General features: G+C 37.4%; 1 protein-coding gene across 1 annotated transcript in view; it reads right to left on the bottom strand.

The window, feature by feature from the left end:
- Positions 1–25,068, bottom strand: part of LOC124605103 (hemocytin) — a 569,639-nt gene that overhangs the window by 222,546 nt on the left and 322,025 nt on the right. Inside the window, exons 42-47 of the mRNA XM_047136554.1 lie at positions 16,816–16,907; positions 16,165–16,358; positions 14,596–14,791; positions 14,301–14,473; positions 11,990–12,136; positions 5,164–5,311 (exon numbers count right to left, since the gene is read on the bottom strand). Of these exons, the coding sequence (XP_046992510.1) occupies positions 5,164–5,311; positions 11,990–12,136; positions 14,301–14,473; positions 14,596–14,791; positions 16,165–16,358; positions 16,816–16,907 (950 nt within the window). The remainder of the gene's footprint in view (positions 1–5,163; positions 5,312–11,989; positions 12,137–14,300; positions 14,474–14,595; positions 14,792–16,164; positions 16,359–16,815; positions 16,908–25,068) is intronic.

Here is a 25,068-nt window from a genome sequence, read left to right as displayed (position 1 = left end):
TATGATGAGCTGTTCTTGTCTCATTGGTTTAAATGAAGGAAACCGATTATTTAAAGTTGTACTCATTACAGAGGTTTATTACACCCACCAATTGTTATTATAACTATTGTTTGTGATTCTCTCTTTCAATACTTTCCTGCCTTCCCCTGCCACTAATACAGGATGTATAATCTAGAAGGGACACCGCTAGCCTCTGGTATTGGGGATCCAGGGTTCCAACTCAGGTAGGAGGAAAGACTTTTCCTTGTTGCAGTCCCTCCAGGACAGTTCCAGGTCCACTCAGCCAGCTGTCAATATGAGTACCACAGCAAAGGGTGGCCAGGTTGAGGGACACGTTACCCCTGCACCTCCTAGTGCTGTCATGGGTAGGAGGGCTCCACTCTATCGGCAATCAGGCTGAAAGTCCAATCACAGGCTTGTGCCACAGTCCCTGATAAAGATGATGGAGGAAATAATTGAAAGCTTGGGATTTTCTCTGAATTTGATGTGTCACATTAACCGAGAACTTTTTATCTAGTCACTGCAAAGTCTGTGAAAGATGCAGGTGCTGAGTGGCCATCCGTGCATGTGCAGTTTCATCAGATGGCTGTTTGAACGGTCTCAACATTCTGTTGATGCATGCCACACAAAGTGATTGCACAATGAGCTATAGATCATTGCACTTTACTAAGGCATCATCACAAAGCAGGTGAAAGGAAAAAGGTCCAGCATACTGGACATCAATATTTTGCATCATCTTTGAGATAAATAATGATTTTCCACTACCCACGTGATCACCTGATATCACAGAGGGGTGTGAAGATGGTGTAATGTAACACAGAAATCAACTGAAAATTTAAAAAAGGCCCCATAAATACAGATGAAGGTGTCATTCCTACAACATAAAGACTGTTGCATCTGGTATTACACCCGAAGTTTCCCACTAAATGAGTATTCTTTAATTATTATCCAGCTTTTGTATTAAAATCCATTATTATCATCATTTTGTGAAATCTATTGTAATTTATCCATTTTTTAATAGATTTAAATAATTTCCATGGAAAATATTTTATTTTTGAAACAAGAATTGCTATTTTGTCAGATAAAGAAATGGTTAGAGACCACGGCTGTTCTATGAAATAAATTGTTGATGGTGTACAGGAACCAGCCACAAATTGGTGTTAGGTTACTTTATCAAAAAGTATCATTGCTGATCGAAAAATTTTCACAATTCATCACCAGACAGTTTTCTCAATGGTTTCATCAAAACAAATTATACATTGGTTTCCTGTGAGCTGCCCAAGGGTAAACAGTAATTCACAATTACAAATGTGTAACCAAAATTGTTACACTACAGTTTTGTGTTGGAATGCAAATTACAAAGAATGTCCATCTGGTACATTTGCTTTTGCATTGAAATCATTGAGAATATATTCTGTTGCAAGAAAACTGAAAAAACAAATGAGCCAGATGGACCTTTCACATAAGCTGCATTTAAACACAAATCTGTAGTGCATCATTTTGGTTGCAAATTTGTAACTGTGACTTGTTGTTTCTCCTAGGGCAACTCATACGAAACAACGTATAAATTGTTTTGTTGAAAGCATGGAAAAAACCATCTGATGATGACTTGCAAAAAATTTGAGAGCAGTAATGATACTTTTTAAATGAGGTAACCTAAAAATTTGTGGCTGGTTGCTGTAAACCATCAACAGTTTAAGACTTGCTATTCCAAAAGTGATTCTTTTAATACTGATCATTCAAAGGGCACATAAAACATCAGCATCATCCATATACGTGTTCAATATTATCCCTCGAGATCACAATGAATAAACCCAATATACGGAAGAATTATTATGAAATGAAGTAAATGATTTTCAATTTACAATTTAATTGTGACAACAACTTAGAATACTAGCACATCTGCATCACTTTAACAGTATCAGTTTCTTAATCCAAAGAAAGTAGTGCACAACAGTGATGTTACTCATTAAATAGTGATACACTATATCTGTAATGATGCACTTATTTATTTCATTAATTTACACCACATTTGTAAATAGCAACATAAAACTGTTAAAAGTAAAGATATATCTGACACCAGCTACAGGTTGTAAATGACATACTCTGATACAATGAACAAAAACTATCAGTTGTTGGTTGACTGAAATTATGAACACGAACCTCTGACTCACTCCGTTGTATGGCACTTTGTGCCTGAGAATTAGGCAGCTGCAGTGGGGTGGAGTGAGTAACAAACAACCATTTCACACAGTATTTAACATTCAGAAGATCATACCTGTGTACTATCAGAATTATGGTCCAAATTTTTGTGCTGGGGCTGATATCTTCTTAGTGTGCTTTTTTCTCTTTAAAATATGAGACCAGATTGGTGATACCCCATTAAATTTGGGGCATGTAGATGATCAAATAAAATTTCTTCCACTGATATATTGGCCGCGTATCATCCAGCCATCCTCAGAGTAAATTGCAAGATTGATGAGAAGGTGCCAAGCGTGGCCTTATATACTCCACCGCGGCAGTACATGCCTGCGAATTACAGATGCTCGTCAGCAGCAAAGAACTATGCTTACACACTTGCCACCTGTGGTGGAGGCGTTCAGACATTCAATTTGCTTATCGATGTATGTTCAATGGTGATGACACCATGATGACTTCTCTGCAGTTTAATTATCCCAAGAGCTGGATTCCCTGCTTTGTCCAAATTAAAACCATTACCTCTGCTTATTAAATTATTAGCTAATGTAATCTCTATAGCTTCCTTGAAGACAGAATTCCTAAAGGAAGAGGTGGATGTTAGAATCTTCACATTACTGTAGTTCATGGAATGCTTTGTATCAATACAATGTTTGACCACATTTGACTTGTCCGGTTGTGATAAGCATATGTATCTTTGATGTTCCACATATTTCTCATGAATGGTGCATGTTGTTTGACCTATGCATGACTTCTCACAATTTCTACAAGGAATCTGATACACACCCGCCTTATGAAGCAATAAAACACCCTTTACAGAACCGAGTAAAGCTGCAATCTTCGTTGGACCTATCTTTGAGGAAAGAGCACCCACATAGGGAAAAAAAATGCACTTGATCTGAAGGAATTACTATCTTCTTCCCCATCACATACCTGCACTGAATGCTCTATGAGTTTGTTGTGGAGAAAATCCATTTACTTTAAAAATGCTCGAGGTATGTGAGCTCTTCTTGCAAATTATCTTTGTCAGATAAACAGTGCAGCCTACGCACTAAGGATTTAAGGACACCTATGATCTGTGAAGGGTGATGGCAGCTATTGGCATTTAGATGTAGATTTGTATGTGTAGGTTTACAATATATGGGATGTCCTAACGTGCCATCAAATTTACGGCGAATGACAACATCCAAAAAGGGGTGGTAGCCATCTTTTTCTATTTCCATAGTAAATTTGATAATAGCATGGATAGAATTTAAATGCTCAAGAAATCAATGCAATTCATCCATCCCATGCGGCCATACTACAAATTTGTTGTCCAGTACCTCCACAAGGCCACTGATTTAAAACATGCGCAGTCCAGTGTCTTATCCTCAAAGTCTTCCATGAATAAATTAGCTACCGGAGGAGAGAGGGAGCTCCCATAGCCACTCCGTCAACCTGCTCATAAAATTCATCATTAAAGAGAAAATATGATGACAAAAGCACATGTTCACATAAGGTTGTGATGTTCTTATCAAAATGTTGGCCAATAAGAGATAAAGAGTCCTTTAAAGAGGATTAATTACATTGATTTCTTGAGCATTTGAATTCTATCAGTGCTAGCATCAAATTTACGATGGAAATAGGAAAAGATGGCTGTCTCCCCTTTTCGGATGTTGCCATTCACCATAAATTTGATGGCACATTAGGACATCCGATATTTCGTAAACCTACACATAAATTTATTGCTTCATCAGGCAGGTGTGTATCAGATTCCTTGCGGAAATTGTGAGAATTCATACATAGGTCAAACAACACGCATGAGAGATGTGTGGAACATCAAAGATACACACCCTTATCACAGCCAGACAAGTCAGCTGTGGCCAAACATTGTACGAGCATTACGTATTATTACAGGGCATTCCATGAACTACAGTGATGTGAAGATTCTAACATCCACCTCTTCCTTTTGGGATTCTGTCTTCTAGGAAGCTATAGACATTAGATCAGCTAATAATTTAGTAAATGGAGATAATGGCTTTAATTTGGACAAAGCATGGAATCTGGCTCTTGGGACAATTAAACTGCAGAGAAGTCATCATGGTGCCATCACCACTGAACATACACTGATAAGCGAATTGAATGTCTGTACACCTTCACCACAAGTGAGTGTGTAAGCATCTTTCTTTGCTGCCAACCAGTGTCTATAACTCGTAGGCATGTACTGTCACAGTGGAGCATATAAGGCCATGCTTGGCACCTCGTCGTCAGTCTTGCAACTTACTCTGAAGATGGCCGGATGATACATGGCTGATATATCAGTGCAAGAAATTTTATTTGTGCAGCTGTATGCCTGAAATTTAACGTATTATACGTTACACTGCGAAAAGTTGAAAATGTGATGTTTCCTTGTGCATTCAACACACAGTTCTGAAATCTGACAAGGAATTTCAGCAAAGATTTCATTCAAGTTACTGAAACAGGTGAGTCTTTGTTGCTCTTGGGTCTCCACTAAACGTGATCCCCCAAGAGATTTGTATAGAACAATATCATTGAAGTTGTTGTGTTGTTTCAAAATCCATTAGTTTTCTCCTGATTTACAACTGACTGACTTCCAAACATCAAGCACCTGTAATCATTATCTTTCTCATTCACCTCAATGAAAAAACGTTAAAAATCTTACAGAGTCTATGTCATTTCTAAACTGGATTTCTGTACCCTTGATTTAAGCCATTGGTAAACACATCCTGTTCTGATAAAAAAACAGTAACATATGCTTTAAATTTTATTGATGAATCTGTTTATAGCAGAAAAAGACTGGCATATTTGTGAGAAATAGATCAGATAAGATTCAGTGTTAAATTATTATTTCTCACCTTATTCTGTGTAGTCTATAATTAGTTTTAAATTGACTGAACAATTAGAAAAAGTATTCACTTGTTGCACACAGTGTAAATGTAATTTATGGTTCAAAAACTGAATACTCACGGTATGGATTGAAGCAACCCAGAACTTCTGTCCTCAGTGCAATGATATGGTGGTATTCCTGAGGCACTATACGTAGGAAGCGTGTCCTTATGGGATGAACAAACATGTTCTTGTGTGGAGTGTCAGAATCAAAGTTTGCTGGGAAAATCTTTAAGAAAACAAGAGGAAAGTGAATGTTTTATCAAAAAGTGATATGATATTAAAATACATTATTACATTTTCCATGTTTCCACTTTTTGTTGTACTGTGTAATTACAATGTGAAAAATTAGTACAAGAATTGATGTCTCTCTCTCTCTCTCTCTCTCTCTCTCTCTCTCTCTCTCTCTCTCTCTCTCTCTCTCTCTCTCTAAGACAATCAATAAAAATCTTTTAGTACAGATCTATTACATCTAAAGCTACACTAAGATATCCAAATGTACATTTATCAGTGGTGTTATGAAATACAAGTTGTTGTCAAGCTATCAATAATTCTAGGCAGGCACAGAACAACTAAGAAGCTCTCAAAATTAAGCTGGAAGCTTTTATCATCAATCATGCTGTGAGAAAACAAATAAAATTTTCAGTATAATGAAATGGCTTCTATTTTAACTAACATCAATAAAAATAATTACTTTTTTCATACAAATTTTTGTTATCTTAAAAAACAATGAAAATAAATTAACTGTGGCTCTAAACAATGTAAAATATCATACTCATATGAAAGCAAGAACACTAACACGGACATGACCATTTGTAAAGTAGATCGAACTACAGGTGCTTCACAGGGGATGTTGAAGCCATTAATTTGTTGAATTAATCCAACATTATTCACTTTTGTTGTACATTAAAATTCCTTCTTAGTTAGACAATTATTTTTGGATTGGACAGCCATTTTCGAAATGTTAATGTTCATGGAGCATAGCCAGTGTGCAACTATTCCCTGCCATAAGTGTACTGACTGTGAACCACCATGAACAGCTGCATTTCTACTATAATTTGTAAATCATCACAAAAAGCAGTACTCATGTGAGTTCACTGCCATTTCATGAGGTTGGTGACTTCCTCTGGATGTAGACTTGAAATGCCTGTGTAAGCTGAAACTACTTGCATAACAAAGAAGCGCTATTAACAAACATTCCATCCTAATTGCAAAATGTTGCCTTTATTCATGAAAGCAACAGTTTTTATTGAAAGGTTATATGGTTGAATAGTATAAGTCCATACACTTCACAAGAAACTGAATTAGATGCCTACCTAATAGTGTATAACATTTCATTCAACCCTGACACAATTCGCGGCAGGGATTGTTGAAAACCAAAAGAGTTGCGCAGCCATCCTGATGCATCACTATCAAACCACTAAATTAACAAGATTGGTCATAAATAGGGTACATGACAGAAACATCTTACTGATGGTATCTCAGGTGAGATCAATAGGAACAATAGCAGGTGACTTAGGAACTACATAAGCACTGTCAGGATCATGTAGTTTTTGTAAAACCATTCTGAGCAAATACTGAGTTGGGTCAATGCATTATTGATGGTACAGACTGCCTGTGGGGTGCTGTAGGTAAAAAGGGTACACATGATCGGATGGTAGGTTTTTACATCACTTGTGATGAGAGACACTGACAGACATATAAGGGGCTCCATTTCAACCCATGTCAATGCAACTGGCTCGTATCATCAAATAACATAACTTATCACTCCATTTGACCTTTTTGTGTGCTTATAACACCCACTAGCAGTCCCACAATGGAAGTGTTTCTTTGGAGATGCCAGTCTCCCTACTGCATATGGTATTCATATAACTCTTTGATATAGTGAACAATGAAAAGTCCCTTGTCTACATAACTTGAAAGATAGCACGTCTCATGCCACCATGGTACCAGTTATTAGTTCAATTCACATATGGAGCACAAGAAGAAATTGTTTAAAAACCTCTGCACAGGCTGTAATTAATCAAATCTTCTCACTGCAATGCCTACAGGAGTGAAACATAGTAGATTGTATTCCTACGTTCACCATTTAAAGCTGATTCTTGAAACTTTGTATGGAAGCTTTCTCAGGATAGTTTGTATTGATCTTCAAGTGTCTGCCAGTACAGCTCCTCCAGCATCTCCACGACACTCTCACACAGGACAAACAAACTTGTGACTATTCATAATTCCCTCCTCTCCATATGTTCTATACACCCCATTAGTCCTTATTGGTATGGGTGTCAAACAATTGAACAACATTTTAGAATGGGTAATACAAGTGTTTTCTAAGCAATCTCCTTTGTAGACTGATTGGATTTCCCTATTTCCCTAGTAATCTGCCAAATAATCTTGTAAATCAGCCAAAGCGATCATTCCATTTCATATCCCTATGAATTATTATATGCAGGTATTCGTATAAGTTGACAGATTCGAACTGGGGCTCATTGATATTGTTGTCACAGGATACTGCATGTTATTATTATCATTTTAGATGAAAAATTTTGCTTTTCTGAGCATTTAAAGCAAGTTGCTAATCTTTGCACTACTTTGAAATCTTATCAACATTTGACTGACATTCCAGTAACATGAATGCTGATTTATTCCTTTTGTCACTGTGACAGAAGTAGCCACCTGCAGCTCAGTTGCTCTTGAGTGTATATGCTGTGTCATAATTTGCAACAAATGAATGAAATACACAAGCAACAACTTTTTAAGTAACAGTTCCAATTCATTAGTCAGATAGAAGAACAAAATTACTATTTATCAGTTCAAGACGTAAAGTCTGTAAATGAGCCTGCAATCATGTTATGGCACTTATTTGTAAAGTCTGCCTTGGTCACAAAAAATGTACAATTTGTAATTCTCAGTTTTGGCCACTGACATTTTCACATCTGTTACAAACAGAAAACTAGTGGTGTACTGCTGGTGGCCAGCATACAGCAGTTTGGTTAGTGATTATGTGTCAGCCAGCAATGCAACAATGAGGAGACTGGGCATTATCCTGCAAGCTCCACCACAGGAAAACAAAAACTTCTTACAGAGAAGCCACAAGGCAGGACCACTGAGATTCCACTCTGAATGTGCCATCAGCTTTCAAGATTTTAATTGATAGTCACTCTCTTGTTAATGCACTTACACTTACGGTATTGTTTAATTGTTTGTCATCCTGCAAGGTTTTGATTTATAGATGTGATGTTACTTTTAAATTTTTTATTCTGACTCTTACACAATTTGCCAGGCTAGTAGCTTTCTATCATTAATCTTCACACATTTTATATGGATTTTTTTCCCACACTTTTGATGTCTATGATGTTTCATTGTCAGATTCCCATTTTGCCATGTTAAGTAATTTTAAGTAATGATGATGCATATGTCATTTAACCATTGTATTTACAATACTGGTTACCCCTGTACCGTAGCATTAGTGCCTTCTACTGGCCTCAGTTATTTTTATAAACAGTGGACATATTCAGGTCACCACCGGCACTTATGACTAGATAAATAGATTCTGATACTTGCATCAGAATATTTTTGTGGTATTCGTAGCTGGTATGCATTGCTGTTAATCATGTTAATATTTTTATTTTACTTATGTGTCACTGTAATTAGTACAAGTTTATATGCCAACTAGCTCTGCAGATGATGAAGAAATTGATGAAATGTATGATGAGATAAAAGAAATTATTCAGGTAGTGAAGGAAGACGAAAATTTAATAGTCATGGGTGACTGGAATTCGAGAGTGGGAAAAGGGAGAGAAGGAAACATAGTAGGTGAATATGGATTGGGGGTAAGAAATGAAAGAGGAAGCCGCCTGGTAGAATTTTGCACAGAGCATAACTTAATCATAGCTAGCACTTGGTTCAAGAATCATAAAAGAAGGTTGTATACATGGAAGAATCCTGGAGATACTAGAAAGTATCAGATAGATTATATAATGGTAAGACAGAGATTTAGGAACCAGGTTTTAAATTGTAAGACATTTCCAGGGGCAGATGTGGACTCTGACGACAATCTATTGGTTATGAACTGTAGATTAAAACTGAAGAAACTGCAAAAAGGTGGGAATACAAGGAGATTGGACCTGGATAAACTGACTAAACCAGAGGTTGTACAGAGTTTCAAGGAGAGCATAAGGGAACAATTGACAGGAATGAGGGAAAGAAATACAGTAGAAGAAGAATGGGTAGCTCTGACGGATGAAGTAGTGAAGGCAGCAGAGGATCAAGTAGGTAAAAAGACGAGGGCTAGTAGAAATCCTTGGATAACAGAAGAAATATTGAATTTAATTGATGAAAGGAGAAAATATAAAAACACAGTAAATGAAGCAGGCAAAAAGGAATACAAATGTCTCAAAAATGAGATTGACAGGAAGTGTAAAATGGCTAAGCAGGGATGGCTAGAGGAAAAATGTAAGGATGTAGAGGCTTATCTCACTAGGGGCAAGATAGATACTGCCTACAGGAAAATTAAAGAGACCTTTGGAGAAAAGAGAACCTCTTGTATGAATATCAAGAGCTCAGATAGAAACCCAGTTCTAAGCAAAGAAGGGACAGCAGAAAGGTGGAAGGAGTATATAGAGGGACTATACACGGCGATGTACTTGAGGACAATATTATGGAAATGGAAGAGGATGTAGATGAAGATGAATTGGGAGATATGATAATGTGTGAAGAGTTTGACAGAGAACTGAAAGACCTGAGTCGAAACAAGGCCCCGGGAGTAGACAACATTCCATTAGAACTACTGACGGCCTTGGGAGAGCCAGTCCTCACAAAACTCTACCATCTGGTGAGCAGGATGTATGAGACAGGTGAAATACCCTCAGACTTCAAGAGGAATATAATAATTCCAATCCCAAAGAAAGCAGGTGTCGACAGATGTGAAAATTACCAAACTATCAGTTTAATAAGTCACAGCTGCAAAATACTAATGTGAATTCTTTATACACGAATGGAAGCCAACCTTGAGGAAGATCAGTTTGGATTCTGTAGAAATGTTGGAACACGTGAGGCAATACTGACCTTACGACTCATCTTAGAAGAAAGATTAAGGAAAGGCAAACCTATGTTTCTAGCATTTGTAGACTTAGAGAAAGCTTTTGACAGTGTTGACTGGAATACTCTCTTTCAAATTCTAAAGGTGGCAGGGGTAAAATACAGGGAGCGAAAGGCTATTTACAATTTGTACAGAAACCAGATGGCAGTTATAAGAGTCGAGGGGCACGAAAGGGAAGCAGTGGTTGGGAAGGGAGTGAGACAGGGGTGTAGCCTCTCCCCGATGTTATTCAATCGGTATATTGAGCAAGCAGTAAAGGAAACAAAAGAAAAATTCGGAGCAGGTTTTAAAATCCATGGAGAAGAAATAAAAACTTTGAGGTTTGCTGATGACATTGTAATTCTGTCAGCGACAGCAAAGGACTTGGAAGAGCAGTTGAACAGAATGGACAGTGTGTTGAAAGGAGGATATAAGATGAACATCAACAAAAGCAAAATGAGGATAATGGAATGTAGTTGAATTAAGTCGGGTGGTGCAGAGGGAATTAGATTAGGAAATGAGACACTTAACGTAGTAAAGGAGTTTTGCTATTTGGGGAGCAAAATAACTGATGATGGTTGAAGTAGAGACGATATAAGAAGTAGTCTGGCAATGGCAAGGAAAGCGTTTCTGAAGAAGAGAAATTTGTTAACATCGAGTATTGATTTAATTGTCAGGAAGTCGTTTCTGAAATTATTTGTACGGACTGTAGCCATGTATGGAAGTGAAACATGGATGATAAATAGTTTGGACAAGAAGAGAATAGAAGCTTTCGAAATGTGGTGCTACAGAAGAATGCTGAAGACCAGATGGGTAGATCACATAACTAATGAGGAGGTATTGAATAGAATTGGAGAGAAGAGGAGTTTGTGGCACAAGTTGACAAGAAGAAGGGACTGGTTGGTAGGACATGTTCTGAGGCATCAAGGGATCACCAATTTAGTATTGGAGGGCAGCGTGGAGGGTAAAAATCGTAGAGGGAGACCAAGAGATGAATACACTAAACAGATTCAGAAGGATGTAGGCTGCAGTACGTATTGGGAGGTGAAGAAGTTCGCACAGGATAGAGTAGCATGGAGAGCTGCATCAAACCAGACTCAGGACTGAAGACCACAACAACAACAACAACAACAACAACAACAACAACAACATGTGTCACTAGGCCAGCTGTAGACATTCCTTCCGCTAATTGAACTTACTTGGTTACACCACAGTTTTTCTATTTGTAACAGATCTGAAGATAGCAATGGCCAAGACCAGTGACTGTGCATTGTACAATTTTTGTGATCAATACGGACTTTTTCAAATAAAATTACTATTCTAGCTTGCGTACATGGTGTTACCTTCTTTGGGAGACACCCAGAGTTGAGTTCTGTATTCTGAAGCCAAAAACCTCTAGCAAAATGTCAGCAGATAAAAGATAGTTTTTTCGTAACTAATTTTATAAAATACATTTTGTTTCAGATAATTCCATGATTGATATAATTAACCTTTTTCTTTTACTTATCCACCTTACAATAACCTGCAGGTCAAATCTTGAGGCATAAAGAGCCCCCCCGACACTAGATTTGTTTACTTTTATTGAGGATATTAGGGAAAGGAGATCAGTGTGTGTGAGTGTATATAAAATAAATAAGTTGTGAATTTTGTAATGAAAGTGTTATATAATATAATAGGGATACATACTTTCATTCTGATTAAAAGCTAGCTTTGTATATTCAGTAAACTGGGTTAAAAAAAAGAGATAGATTGCTTAAAGTCTTTATGTACAAAATTTAGCATTTATTACAGAAACAAATAAGAAGTATTGTATGCTTATACATTACTTACTTTCTCCATTCGCTTCTCATCCTGAACAGGGTTCCAAGTTAAACCATCTAGACTGTATAAAACCTTAAATGATTCAGTCCAGCTATCACTGCTGGGAGCCCCTTGAGTGATTATACCAGTCACAATGCTTGGTGTAACGAAATCAATCTACAAGAAATCATACAGTGTTATTCACATAAATATATGCAGTCAGGAATCAGTAATGATCAGTTCAGTTTCTTATTTCATTTCCTTATTTTGCTTGGCATGAAGAGCAATACTAAATAAGAAATGTGTTTTGTATTTGTTTACAGTACCACTTATACATAAAACATGATACTCCACTACAGAAAATCAGCTGTATCAGTTCTTGCATATGTCGAAAGGGTATTTCAAATGTTCCAAGGGAAAAAGAACAGTACAGAATTATACATATCTACATTAAGGAAATGCTACAAAATTTCAAGGCAGAAAATTATGTTGCTTATCTATGTGAATCAAGCATTAGTCAATGTGTGAACCACTGACAATAAATCGAGAACTCATACTCAGTCAGCAAATACAGCATCTGAAGATAAGATTAAAAGCATCTAAATTAGTGAAAGTAACACAGAAGAATAGAATGATACAGAAAAAATTACACAGAAAATAAGGAAAATAAGACTTATGCTCTATTGGCACATTCCAAGAATGAGTTCTAGTGGACTGGCTAGAGAAACTTTTCAGTATTTTGACAAATTATATGATAAACCCAACTGGTATAGGAAAGTGCATGATGACCTAGAAGAAACTGGCGTAAACAAACAAGAATTTGAAGACAGAACAAAATGTATTAAAGAATTAAAGATGGGAAGGTCTCCAATGCAAAAAGTGCCAAACAGGCAGAGAAGAAAATAGAGAAGAGAGGAAAGAAAAAGGTGAAGAGATAGAACAGTACTGGAGAAGGTGCAAAGCTAGCTCAGTGGCTTAAAATGGTCCTTAGCTTGCCTCCAGTGAAAGAAGAAGAATGAAACAAATCCAAAATTAGAAATCAATATAGTTTAACATTATGAAATGCGAAGACTAGGTAATATAGGCATAGCAAATGTGAGAAAAGCATACATAAGGAATGTATGGAACTGATATCAAAAAGCTTGCTGTGTCTGTTATTAGGAGATCATACACACTTAATGTGTAAGCATTCTGTCGTGAATCCCTATGAACAAAATTGTTCATTAAGAGTAATACTGTTCCTCCTCACTGGCTTTCTTTACTGACAATGTTGGCATTAAATTTTTATCAACACAGTGAGACCATTTTAAAAATAAAATCAGATATTAGAAATATAGGACCAAAGCTGTACTGTACCATATTTTTTGCATATTGGAATATGGAATCAAGGAATGTGTATAGAAAACAGAAAAATCAGACACGAAAACGTCATGTGGAATGAGATGACACAACACACAGTTAGTTTTGATAAATCATTGGCACAATGAAAAGACACATTATTTTCAGATATTCATAGACAATGGCTCATTACAGAACACAGAAAGAATCTACTGATACATCTACCCATGCAACTGTGATTTTATGAAGGAAAAGAATACGTAATAATTATATGGTGGCGATAAAAAAATTCCAATATGAGTGCATTGCAACAATGTATATCCAACATAGCATTGCTCCAATGTGGGTATATGAGCCCTGAAATGTGTCTTTCTGACATGTGTGGAATAAATACAGAAATGTGAACCATGCCATTGTTATAACCAAATGCACCCAAACAAGATCAATGTGCTTTACTCTTTTCTTGGCTGTCAAAGGACAAACACCAGTACACATCCATTGGTGAATGAAGAATGTGGATTGGTACCATGTCTTTGGGAGATTCTCAATCAACCACCCTATAGTCCTGACCTCTGCCAATGTGATTATCATGCCTTTGGTCCCTTAAAAAAGGCCGCAAAAGGTCGATGATTCCTGTTGGACGAGAATGTGAAGCAGGCAGTTATAAACTTCCTCAAGCGACAGGACATGGTGTTTTACCAAACACATATCTTAAACCTGTTGTGTCAGTGAGGTAATTGCCTCGTTGGTCAAGGTGATTTTTCTTCATTGACATAATACCAATTCTGGACAGTAACACATCCAAACTGAAACTTTTTGATCATCCCTTATATAAGATAAAGATAATGGGCCAGAAGTTGCATTATATGTGGAAAAGAGAGAGAGAAAGAAAATAAGTAGTGTGAGGGCTAAAATACATGGTCACAAAGCACGTAATCATGACATGTTTGTAGAGATTGAGTTTATGACAACGTTTATTTTAAAGAGCCCAACAATATTTCACCTGAAGCCACTGGCTGGTATCACTTATGCCTGGCACCCAAGCCCCATCTTTATTGAGACGAGCCTGAGATGGTCCAAAAGCATAAATATCACCATTCAGAACTGAAGAAGCAGTGAGCTGTTCATCATACATCATACCATTTTCAAGGCCCATGACTTCCACACATTCTGGAGCTGTAACAAAAAAATGACATAAGGCAAAAAAGGTAAAGTTCAACAACTGTGTTACCAAGATGTCAGTTCCAAATGAATTCAATCTCAAGGAAAGGAAACATGTAGTATTACATAATACAAACCTGCTGGTGTAGTCGGAAGTGGAAAGCTCGCTTTTGTTGTGATGGTGGTCAGAGACTCTGAGCAAGTAAAAACTTCTATCTTCATTGCTATTCCTTCATGCCAAGTTTTAGGATTCACTCGAATATAGCGTGCTTCAACTGGTACAGCAAAAATCTGCTGCACAGTTCGTGTATCATCAATGGGCCCCCTGAAAATCTACAGCAGAATCTGAGGTAACTTAAAATATCACATATGTATTAATATTTAATACTATCATAAAAATATTTTGCACTATTACAACTAAAGTTTTCATTACAGAGACAAGACATGGATTCTAATCATTAACTAAATGTTGAAGTCAATATCAATGCAAACACTTTTTGTCAGGCACAAAAATCTTTAGCAAAGAAACACATCCTACAGTACAAAGTAATTAGCAGGCTGTTTGTGTGAAGTTCTGGCTGAATGACAGGTGTTCATGAGTTTGAACAAAGAAAAATATCATGAGTTTGACATAGAAAAATATTGATAGTAAAATAGTATCTCCATTTTACCATCACTATATGGCCAAACAAAATCACTAACTTCGCCAACACTTTTGGGGCTATTTATCTGGTTCACATACATTTCACCTACATCCCTCATTTGTTTAACTCACATTTTTTAATTCTTGACTAATTTTTTTTAATTATGTGGTCCACTACAATTAACAGAATTTACTTGGGTTTTGTAAGGTTTTTCTTTTCTTTTTCTCCTTTCCCACTAGTTTTTGAGGTACCGGTACCAATAAAATGTAAACTGCATGGAAGAGTCAAAATAGTACAGGTAATGATTCACCAAATAATTGCACTGAGGAGTTAATTCCTTGAGGACAATAAAAAGGATTGTGGAAGGTTCACACTTTAGAGCTGCCACTCATAAAAATATGGAGTCCACTTGGTCAGCTAGAAGCCCACAGACTGTAATTTTATGAGCATGTTTTCCCAGTATTCCCCTTCATTCCTATAATTATTCTTACAGTTCCTGCTCATCTGAGCTCCTTTGTGGAGACTGACAGTCACCTATACTGATGCGAGAAGCTGGGAGAAAAGGAGCACAGCAAAATAAGTCAGGGGTCAATTTGTGTGAAAAATAGATTTTGTACACAGTGTTTGAGAATCACACTCTGAAGAAGATGAGGAAGTTAATTTTCCACACAATTTTAATTTTGACGATAAACTCCTTACTAATATATAGCAAAGTAACAGGAAAACGTCAAACAATTTTTCAAATTATGCCAGCCACTTGTGATATCTTGGTGAGAGAAGAGATCTCGAACTACAATCATGTACATCGAAACATTACAGACTATGGACCAGGAACAATTTCCTGAAAACAATATTGTGAGAGACACAGGGAGTAAAAAAGGACAGTGTTTAATGTGCTCTCAGACAGACTAGATGTTGACTTGAAAAGTGTGGCAGTGAAGTATGCGTACTCACAAATCCATTATAACAATCTGGAATGCTGCACAGATATTAATTTACAATTGTGCACAAACATTTTGTACAGGCGTGCCGCTGACACTTTTGACCCTACTGCACTCTTACTTGAACAGCTCCAGTGTCGTCAGTCCGGTAGTGATACCGCTGGCCATCAGTGCTAGTCAGTACATGGTAGCTGGTAACATATTGGTCTGTTCCTGGCACTCCAGACATCTCTATACCATACAATGGCTGTGATGACCCAAGATCTATTTGGAGATACTGATCTCCGTCAATGGTGCTCGATTTCCATCCAGCACCTGTAAACCATGTACATAAAATTAAGGATTACTGAAATTTAAAAAGCATCAACAATATTAATTTTAACCTACTAAAAGTTCTTATTCACTCAGTCGAGGAATGCTAAAATTTAAAATCTAAACATCAATACTGTTAATTTGCAGTTTATCATAAAAACATTATTGCTCTAAATCTTTTAAAAATTCCTTTCCTCTCCATGCATCAAGATAATATTCAAAATAATGGTTTTATGTTTTAATAAATCCTTATATCTCTATTATTTACATATTAATTGCAAGTAGTTAATATCAAAAACACCAGATACAAGTAATTTAAAGAGAAAAATAATGTGTTCCCTGAATTACAAAATTAAAGGTTGGGAAATATACAGAAGCACTTATGCACATGTTAGGAAGGGAATATCTAATGTTCAGAAGTACAGTAACAGCATATAACTTCAATTTTGATGCCACTCACCTGGTGTCTCCAGAACAGCTGTTTCAGTAACATCCTTTTCATCAGAGGTAGTCAGTTTTATTTGTGGGAGTGAATTCAACAGTCTCTGGAACCTACAAGTAATTAGAAATAGTAAGTTTCTGGTATGATAAGTTATTTCTCCCGCAAAAATTTCCGATAACAGATACAAACCCTGTTTCTGGTTCACTATGTCATATGTTTGTTTTTACCCTACGTTCTTTCTGTATCTACAAAGCATCTTACGAGTCTTGTATGATCATTTTAAATTCTTAAGCTGTTTGGGACATCCTGCAAAACATCTTTTTTGTTAGGTAAAATGCAGTCAACGTCATTTTAGTTTCATTAGGTCCTCACCAAGTTGATTTTCTACTCGTTTTCTTCTGGAAGAATGTTTTAAGGATTAACATGTGATCTTTCCCAGAAAATTCTTCTAATGTAAAGCATTTACCTTTCTTGGTATTATATCTGCAGTTTCTCACCGAAGAATCATTTTAAGGGGCTTTTTCCTAAATCAAAATGGAGCATTATGGCGCTCAGACTACAACGATTTAGCGTTCTTTTTTCCACTTCTTTTAACCCTAATACATTCCATTTGAGATTATTTAATTTCTTGGTCAACTACACTAATCTATCTTCCTTAGAAGTAGTTGAGTTTGTAAGATTGATATTATAATCAATTTAAGCATTGTAAGATTCATGTTGTAATCAATTTAAGCAATCTTGATATAGCAGGTTGTAGGCACAGAAGTAGTTGGGCATGGTCCATGGGATGAAGCCATTATCAAATTCATCTCAATCCGTTACACCCAAGTCATGTCTTAGTGCTTCTAAATTTTAGAGCCTGGAACAAATATCGGCATGTCACCTGATGAGCAAATGCCATCAAAGACACAGCTAATTCTGTCATTTAGCAGCGGTTATCTACACATCTGGTCCAGAGAGTAGCTGACTTTCACTCAGCATACTATCTGCAATTTGGATTGGTGAATGTGCCACTCATTTTTGTTTCTCATAAAGCAATCCATCAGGATTGTTACCATATGCAAACTAACAGCTATAGAGCCTTCTTGATACCCCCAATTCTCACTATTGTGTAATGTAGGGCCACCCTTCAGTTCTTCGTAATGTAACTTTTTGCAGCTAGTAAGTAATCCTAATACATGAAATAGTTGTCTTGGTTCAAGTACCATCAGTGTGAATTATACTATACAACTGATTTAGCATTGGTGCTTCAAGCATGATACTTCGGTGCTACTATCTATCACATATGGAGTGAATAATCACCAGAGAGTTATGCTTTCTACAGGGAAACATGTGGCTTGCCTTGCATCAAGAGCTGCTTCTGTGTGATATATATACCAGATATCTATGCAAGCTATTCCAAGAACTCAGTTTTTCACTACTCAAAAACCTATCTACTAGGTTAAATATGCAAATAATATCTCTACAGTTATGCCACAAATAGTGGATATTGTATCCATGTATTGTGAAAGATTACTTGCTCAGTGAGATGACGGCACCGATCAGCAATGAGGATACAGGGAAGATGATGGAGCACACCATTCCACTTCCTCACTGACAGATGTAGGCGTATAACAAGGATGGACTCCAACCACTTGAAACAACTGCTGTGAGTGTGGGAATTGTGCTTGTGAGAATGTGTGTGTGTTTTCTGCTTCACAAAAAGGACTTTGTCTGAAAGCTTCAGTATTTTAACACTCTTTTTCATTCTTCCTCTCTGCAGCTCAATGTGTCCTCTATGAGGTGAGTAGCAAGCTACCACTTCTATACAGTTATCAATTCTGTCTTTATTAGATACAGGAAAATAAGATGGTCCTCTTTGCAGAATATGCCTTACTGCAGTCACCAGTAAATGGTATATCAGAAAAATTGATCTACTATTGCAGGTTCAAAGTGGTTAAATATGGGCTCCTCAGTGATGTTTCGACTAAAAAAATGTCTTGCTTATACAGTAAAGTATGTCCCAAACTACTATCTCTATGACTCTTCTGTAATACCATATCCCAGTTATTTGATCCACCATTCAGTCTGCTGTTCATCGTGCTTTCATATTTCTGCAATCCAATGCATTAAATATCTAGTTCTTACGAGTCTTACAACTCTATCTTAATGTGGCAGCTTTACATGTACATAATTAGCTGCCAAGTGTGACTTTCATTAGTTCATACACAACTCCAGTTCACATGTACCTGGATCAGGCAGAAGTACCTACAACGTATGGATTCATCACTGACAATATTTACATCAGAATAGACTTCATCTCTCATGGGTAATTAAGGACATACTTAGTACCCAACATACTTAAATACATACATAATTACAGACGTTTAGTTATTTTGAATTTTAACATATGTTCACAGTTTGTATGTCAAAAGTTCTGTGACAGTATAAAATGCATTTTCAGCAAACCAGCTACACAGTTTTCTTTGAAATTATTTTCACGGCATCGGCCACACCAAGGGTGGTAGTTCAACTAAGATTTTTAGAGAGTTGAGGTGAAGGCAATGGCATGATGAACCATCCCTGTTTCTTCTTCTCTTATTATCAAATCTATTCATCAAGAATCAGCAACATTAATGGGCACGGGTCTCTCTGAAGTAAAATATTCCAGAGGTAAACTTGGTTCCAATTCGGATCTCCGGGCGGAACCTACTTCGAAGAGATTCAGGCTGAAAGGAACTTTCAGGCTGGGAACATGGAACGTTAAGAGTTTGAATAGGCCAGGAACTTTCCAGACAGTATTAGATGAATTACATAGATACGTTGTAGACATTACAGCTATTCAAGAAACTCGGTGGCAGAGGGAGGGTAGCATAAAGAGGAGTAACTATACATTTTTCTATGGAGGTGCAGAAGCTCACAGTTTTGGAACAGGTTTCGCAGTACAGAGAAAAGTGCTTCATGCAATCAGAGATATAAGGTTCATTAGTGACCGACTTTCAGTTAAAGTGTTGTCTGGCAGGTGGAATAGACTAGTAGTAATTAATGTACACACACCAACTGAGGACACTGAAGAGGTTGTTGTTGTTGTTGTTGTTGTGGTCTTCAGTCCTGAGACTAGTTTGATGCAGCTCTCCATGCTACTCTATCCTGTGCAAGCTTTTTTCATCTCCCAGTACCTACTGCAACCTACATCCTTCTGAATCTGCTTAGTGTATTCATCTCTTGGTCTCCCTCTACGATTTCTACCCTCCACGCTGCCCTCCAATACTAAATTGGTGATCCCTTGATGCCTCAGAACATGTCCTACCAACCGATCCCTTCTTCTGGTCAAGTTGTGCCACAAACTTCTCTTCTCCCCAATCCTATTCAATACTTCCTCATTAATTATGTGATCTACCCATCTAATCTTCAGTATTCTTCTGTAGCACCACATTTCGAAAGCTTCTATTCTCTTCTTGTCCAAACTATTTATCGTCCATGTTTCACTTCCATACATGGCTACACTCCATACGAATACTTTCAGAAATGACTTCCTGACACTTAAATCAATACTGGATGTTAACAAATTTCTCTTCTTCAGAAACGCTTTCATTGCCATTGCCAGCCTACATTTTATATCCTCTCTACTTCGACCATCATCAGTTATTTTGCTCCCCAAATAGCAAAACTCCTTTACTACTTTAAGTGCCTCATTTCCTAATCTAATTCCCTCAGCATCATCCGACTTAATTAGACTACATTCCATTATCCTTGTTTTGCTTTTGTTGATGTTCATCTTATATCCTCCTTTCAAGACACTGTCCATTCCATTCAACTGCTCTTCCAAGTCCTTTGCTGTCTCTGACAGAATTACAATGTCATCGGCGAACCTCAAAGTTTTTATTTCTTCTCCATGAATTTTAATACCTACTCCGAATTTTTCTTTTGTTTCCTTTACTGCTTGCTCAAGTTGCTTTATGAATGTCCTTCCTTTTGAAATATGTGCTCTCAACAATCATGTCTTTTGAAACAGCAACATTAACCACCCTTGTGCCATTATCATTTGAAATGTTATGCAAACTTTCTTTCCCAATTGTAGGCCGGAATGATTCCTCCTTCCTTATCTTCGCATTAAAATCACCTATGATTAATTCTGTATCGTACGAGGAGAACTCATTCCACAGTTGATCATTTAACAAGAGGTTGTTAAAGATGACTTTTATGAAAAACTAGATCAACTGTGGGATGAGTTCTCCTCGTACGATACAGAATTAATCATAGGTGATTTTAATGCGAAGATAAGGAAGGAGGAATCATTCCGGCCTACAATTGGGAAAGAAAGTTTGCATAACATTTCAAATGATAATGGCACAAGGGTGGTTAATGTTGCTGTTTCAAAAGACATGATTGTTGAGAGCACATATTTCAAAAGGAAGGACATTCATAAAGCAACTTGGGTCTCTCCGGATGGACACACCTGAAACCAAATTGATCATGTTCTTGTAGATTGGAGATGGCACACTAGTATAGAAAATGTTAGGACTTTCAGGGGAGCTGACTGTGATTCTGATCATTTTCTTGTAGTTGTCAAAGTTCACCAACGGCTATCTACAGCAACATCAAGGTGCACGTGCAGAACTTGTTTGGTTCAACACTGACAAGCTAAATGATGAAAACTTTATAAGAAGGTACATGATAGTAATTTCAAATAGGTTTGATGCTCTCAAGACACACGAAGATCAAGACAAGGATGTAAATAAACAGTAGATCACTGTGAGGAATAATATCAAAGAGGCAGTGAAGGTCACAATAGGTACAATTAAGAAGAACAGGAGGAAACCCTGGTTTTATGAGGAATGTAAGAAATTGGTAGACGAAAGGAGAAAAGCGCAATTAGATTGGGGTAGAATGGGAGACAGAAAACGAGAGGAGTTCTTGAACATGAGAAGTGAAGTTGGTCGTAGGCTACGGGCAAAGAAGAGGGATTATTTGAACAATCAAATTAAAAAAATGGAAACAAACAGTAAAACAAGAAACATTAGGGAACTTTAACTAGACATAAATGAGTATAGGAAGGGGTTCAAGGCTAGGACAAATGCACTTTGAGGGGATGCCGGGGGGATACTGACAGACCCCAGTGCTATGTTAAGTAGATGGGGGGCGTATTTTGAGCATATATTAAATGTACACCAGGAAGCAGGAAATGAGCAGGCATACAAAATACATACAGCAGAACCCCCGATACATGAGCCAACATTAAAGGAAGTAAGAGATGCAATCAACAAATTGAAAAACCATAAAGCACCAGGATCAGATTGCATAACTGCAGAATTAGTTAAAAATGGGGGACAGAAATTGGTGGAAGTAGTTCACAAAGTGATAATTAAAGTATGGAACTCAGAGATGATAGCTGAAGAGTGGCAGGAGTCGATTCTAATCTCAGTTTTTAAGAAGGGTGACAAAATGGACTGTAGTAATTATAGAGGGATATCGCTATTACCAGTATGTTCCAAAATTTTCTCGAATATTCTGCTAAGCAGGCTTACACCATATGCAGATGAAATTGTGGGGGATTACCAAGCTGGCTTTCAGAGGAACTGATCAACTATAGACCAAATATTCACCCTGCATCAAATTTTGGAAAAGAAATGGGAATAACAATAAACCAGTTCATAATCTTTTTATAGATTTTACAAAAGCATATGATTCAGTATTGCAATAAAAATTGTACAGAATTCTTTTGGAACTTGGAATACCAAAGAAGTATGTTAGACTTATAGAAGTGAGTTTGAAAAACACAAAAGGTAGAGTACACGTGGGGAAATTGGAGTCAGAAGAATTTGTAATAAAGAACGGACTTAAGCAGGGAGATGCCCTGTCTCCGCTACTTTTTAATTTAGTCCTAGAATATATTGTACGAATGGCAGCAGATAATTCATAGGGTGTGGAGTTAAATGGAAATATTAAGATATTAGGGTATGCAGATGATCTAAACATCATTACGATAGGAAAGAATCTGTAACAGCAAATGCGAATGTGTTAACCAAGGCTAGTGAAGATGTAGGTCTAAGGATAAGTGAAGACAAAACTAAATACCTGGTTACCACTAGAATGCCAACAGCAGTAGATCAGGAAATGTTAAGAGTTGGAGACACACAGTTTGAAAAAGTGAAAACATTTAAGTATCTAGGCGTGGACATCACTTCGAGAAATGGGATTGAATCCGAACTGAAGAAGAGATTACGGGCGGGAAATGTGTGCTACTTCTCACTGAATAGATTAGTTTCATCATGGATATTGTCTAGGAATTTAAAGATTAGAATATAAAAAACTACTATTCTACCAGTTATGCTGTATGGATGTGAGACTTGCTCTCTCACTGTGCAAAATGAAAAGTCATTTTGAGTATTTGAAAACAAAATTTTGAGGAAAATTTTCAGAACAAAATGGGATGACATTAGCAGAGAGTGGCAAAAACTGCATAACGAAGAGGTTCATGAACTCTGTTCAAGCCCTGACATAACCAGTATTATTAAATCACGTAGGCTGCAATGGGCGGGTCATGTAGCTCGAATGGATGAGGGCAGGGCAGTGCGCAGAGTACTGGTAGGGCACCTAGAGGGAAAACGTCCTGTGGTGAGACCGAGGTGTAGATGGGAGGACAATGTGAAGGCTGATTTGAGGAGCCTAGGTATTGAAGGTGAATGGAAGGAAATAGCCCAAGACAGGGACGGATGGCGAAAATACTTTGCTGCGGTAATGGACTCTCGAGTCTGGTATGACCAGTGTGAGTGTGAGAGAGTTGACCTTGGATGACTGGGCTGCTTTTACCAGTCTGTCTTGGAATGTCCATTTTATTTTTTATTAGTGCTGTTGAATATCTTCTCTTACTTGAAACTCTTTTACATTCAAATTTCTTTACAGGGTGGTTATAATTAAATTTTTGCTACTTGAGAAGGACCCGCATGAAAAACGAGTGATCATAGGCTAATGAAACTTCATGAAAATATCTGTAAGAACATATGCAGGGGAAGCAATGAATAAACCACTGAAGGAAACGCATTTTAATACCAGCATGAGAGGGTAACATTTGATAACTGAAAACAATGTTTACGTTTCAGGTCACAAATGCTGCTCAATGTGATCACCATCTGCATGCATAACAGCCTGGAACTGCACTACAGATATCATTTCACAATTGTCCGCAGACCTTTGAGCAGTGGACCACGGCATATTCAGCTGATGTGGCACAACTCATGGACTGCTTGAGGATCACACACTGTGTCCAGCATTCTCAACACAGAAATAAAAGTTAGGAAACTAAACATGTAGTTATTAGAGGAAACACAAACAATGAAAATGAGTTACATAATTGCTAATATAATGAAGGTATATACACTGCCCAGCTGTAAATAATTCTCAGCAAGCAAGACACAGTGAGAAAGTATTGATTATGATAATATGGTATGTCATTAAAATCATAATGTTACAACTCACCAAATAGTTGACAAGCTGAGTTCATCAATAGGCACACAAAAAATATTGAGAAAGTTGGTAGCTTTTGGCCAAATCTTTCTTGAGAGCTATTGAGTGCACACACATATGCATATATACATATATATGCACCTGAACAACTACATCACCCTGGATGACTACATTGTGCCAGCACTGTGTCTCAAACAAGGTGAGGGTCTGTGTCAGGCAGAGACAGTGAGGAGAAAGAAGATGGGGAGTGGGAGGGCTAGTTTGGGAAGGGTGTATGACAGCAAGGGCATGGGACGGGAATGAAGCACTGGGGTGAGCTCATTCTGGCTGCAGGAAGAGTGTTCTGTGCACAGTGCCCAATTATGTGGAGGAGTGGTTTGTGAGGCAGAGACAAACAAAGGAAGAGGGAGACTTGGAGAGAGGGGGGAGGGGGGGGGGGGGGGGGGGAAGAGCAGGTTGAGTGAAGTTAGAGTCATCAGACAGACATGTAGATGAGTGCGGGGAAGGAATTAGTGGATACTGTAGTCAGGAGAAAAATGAGATCGAAGGATGTGTTGCACGAACAATGCCCATCTATGTAATTCCGAGATTCTGAGGTGCCTTAGTAAGGCCTTCAGCATTATGTGCAATGGATTGCTCATCACTGCAGATAATTTTCTGCAGGTGGCCTTGTTACACAAGAAAGACTTTCTAGTGTGGAAGGGATGACAGATATCAAAATGCAAGTACTGTTAATGATTAGCTAGCTTGATATGGACAGAGGTTCAGATGGAGCTATTGGAGAGATGGAGGTTAACATTCTCTACAGTGGCACATTGGGCTGAA

Source organism: Schistocerca americana, chromosome 3 (genome assembly GCF_021461395.2).
Source record: "Schistocerca americana isolate TAMUIC-IGC-003095 chromosome 3, iqSchAmer2.1, whole genome shotgun sequence".
Taxonomy (NCBI): Eukaryota; Metazoa; Arthropoda; class Insecta; order Orthoptera; family Acrididae; genus Schistocerca; species Schistocerca americana.
The sequence above is the reverse complement of the archived record's forward strand: the minus strand, read 5'-3'. Positions and strand labels throughout refer to the sequence as shown.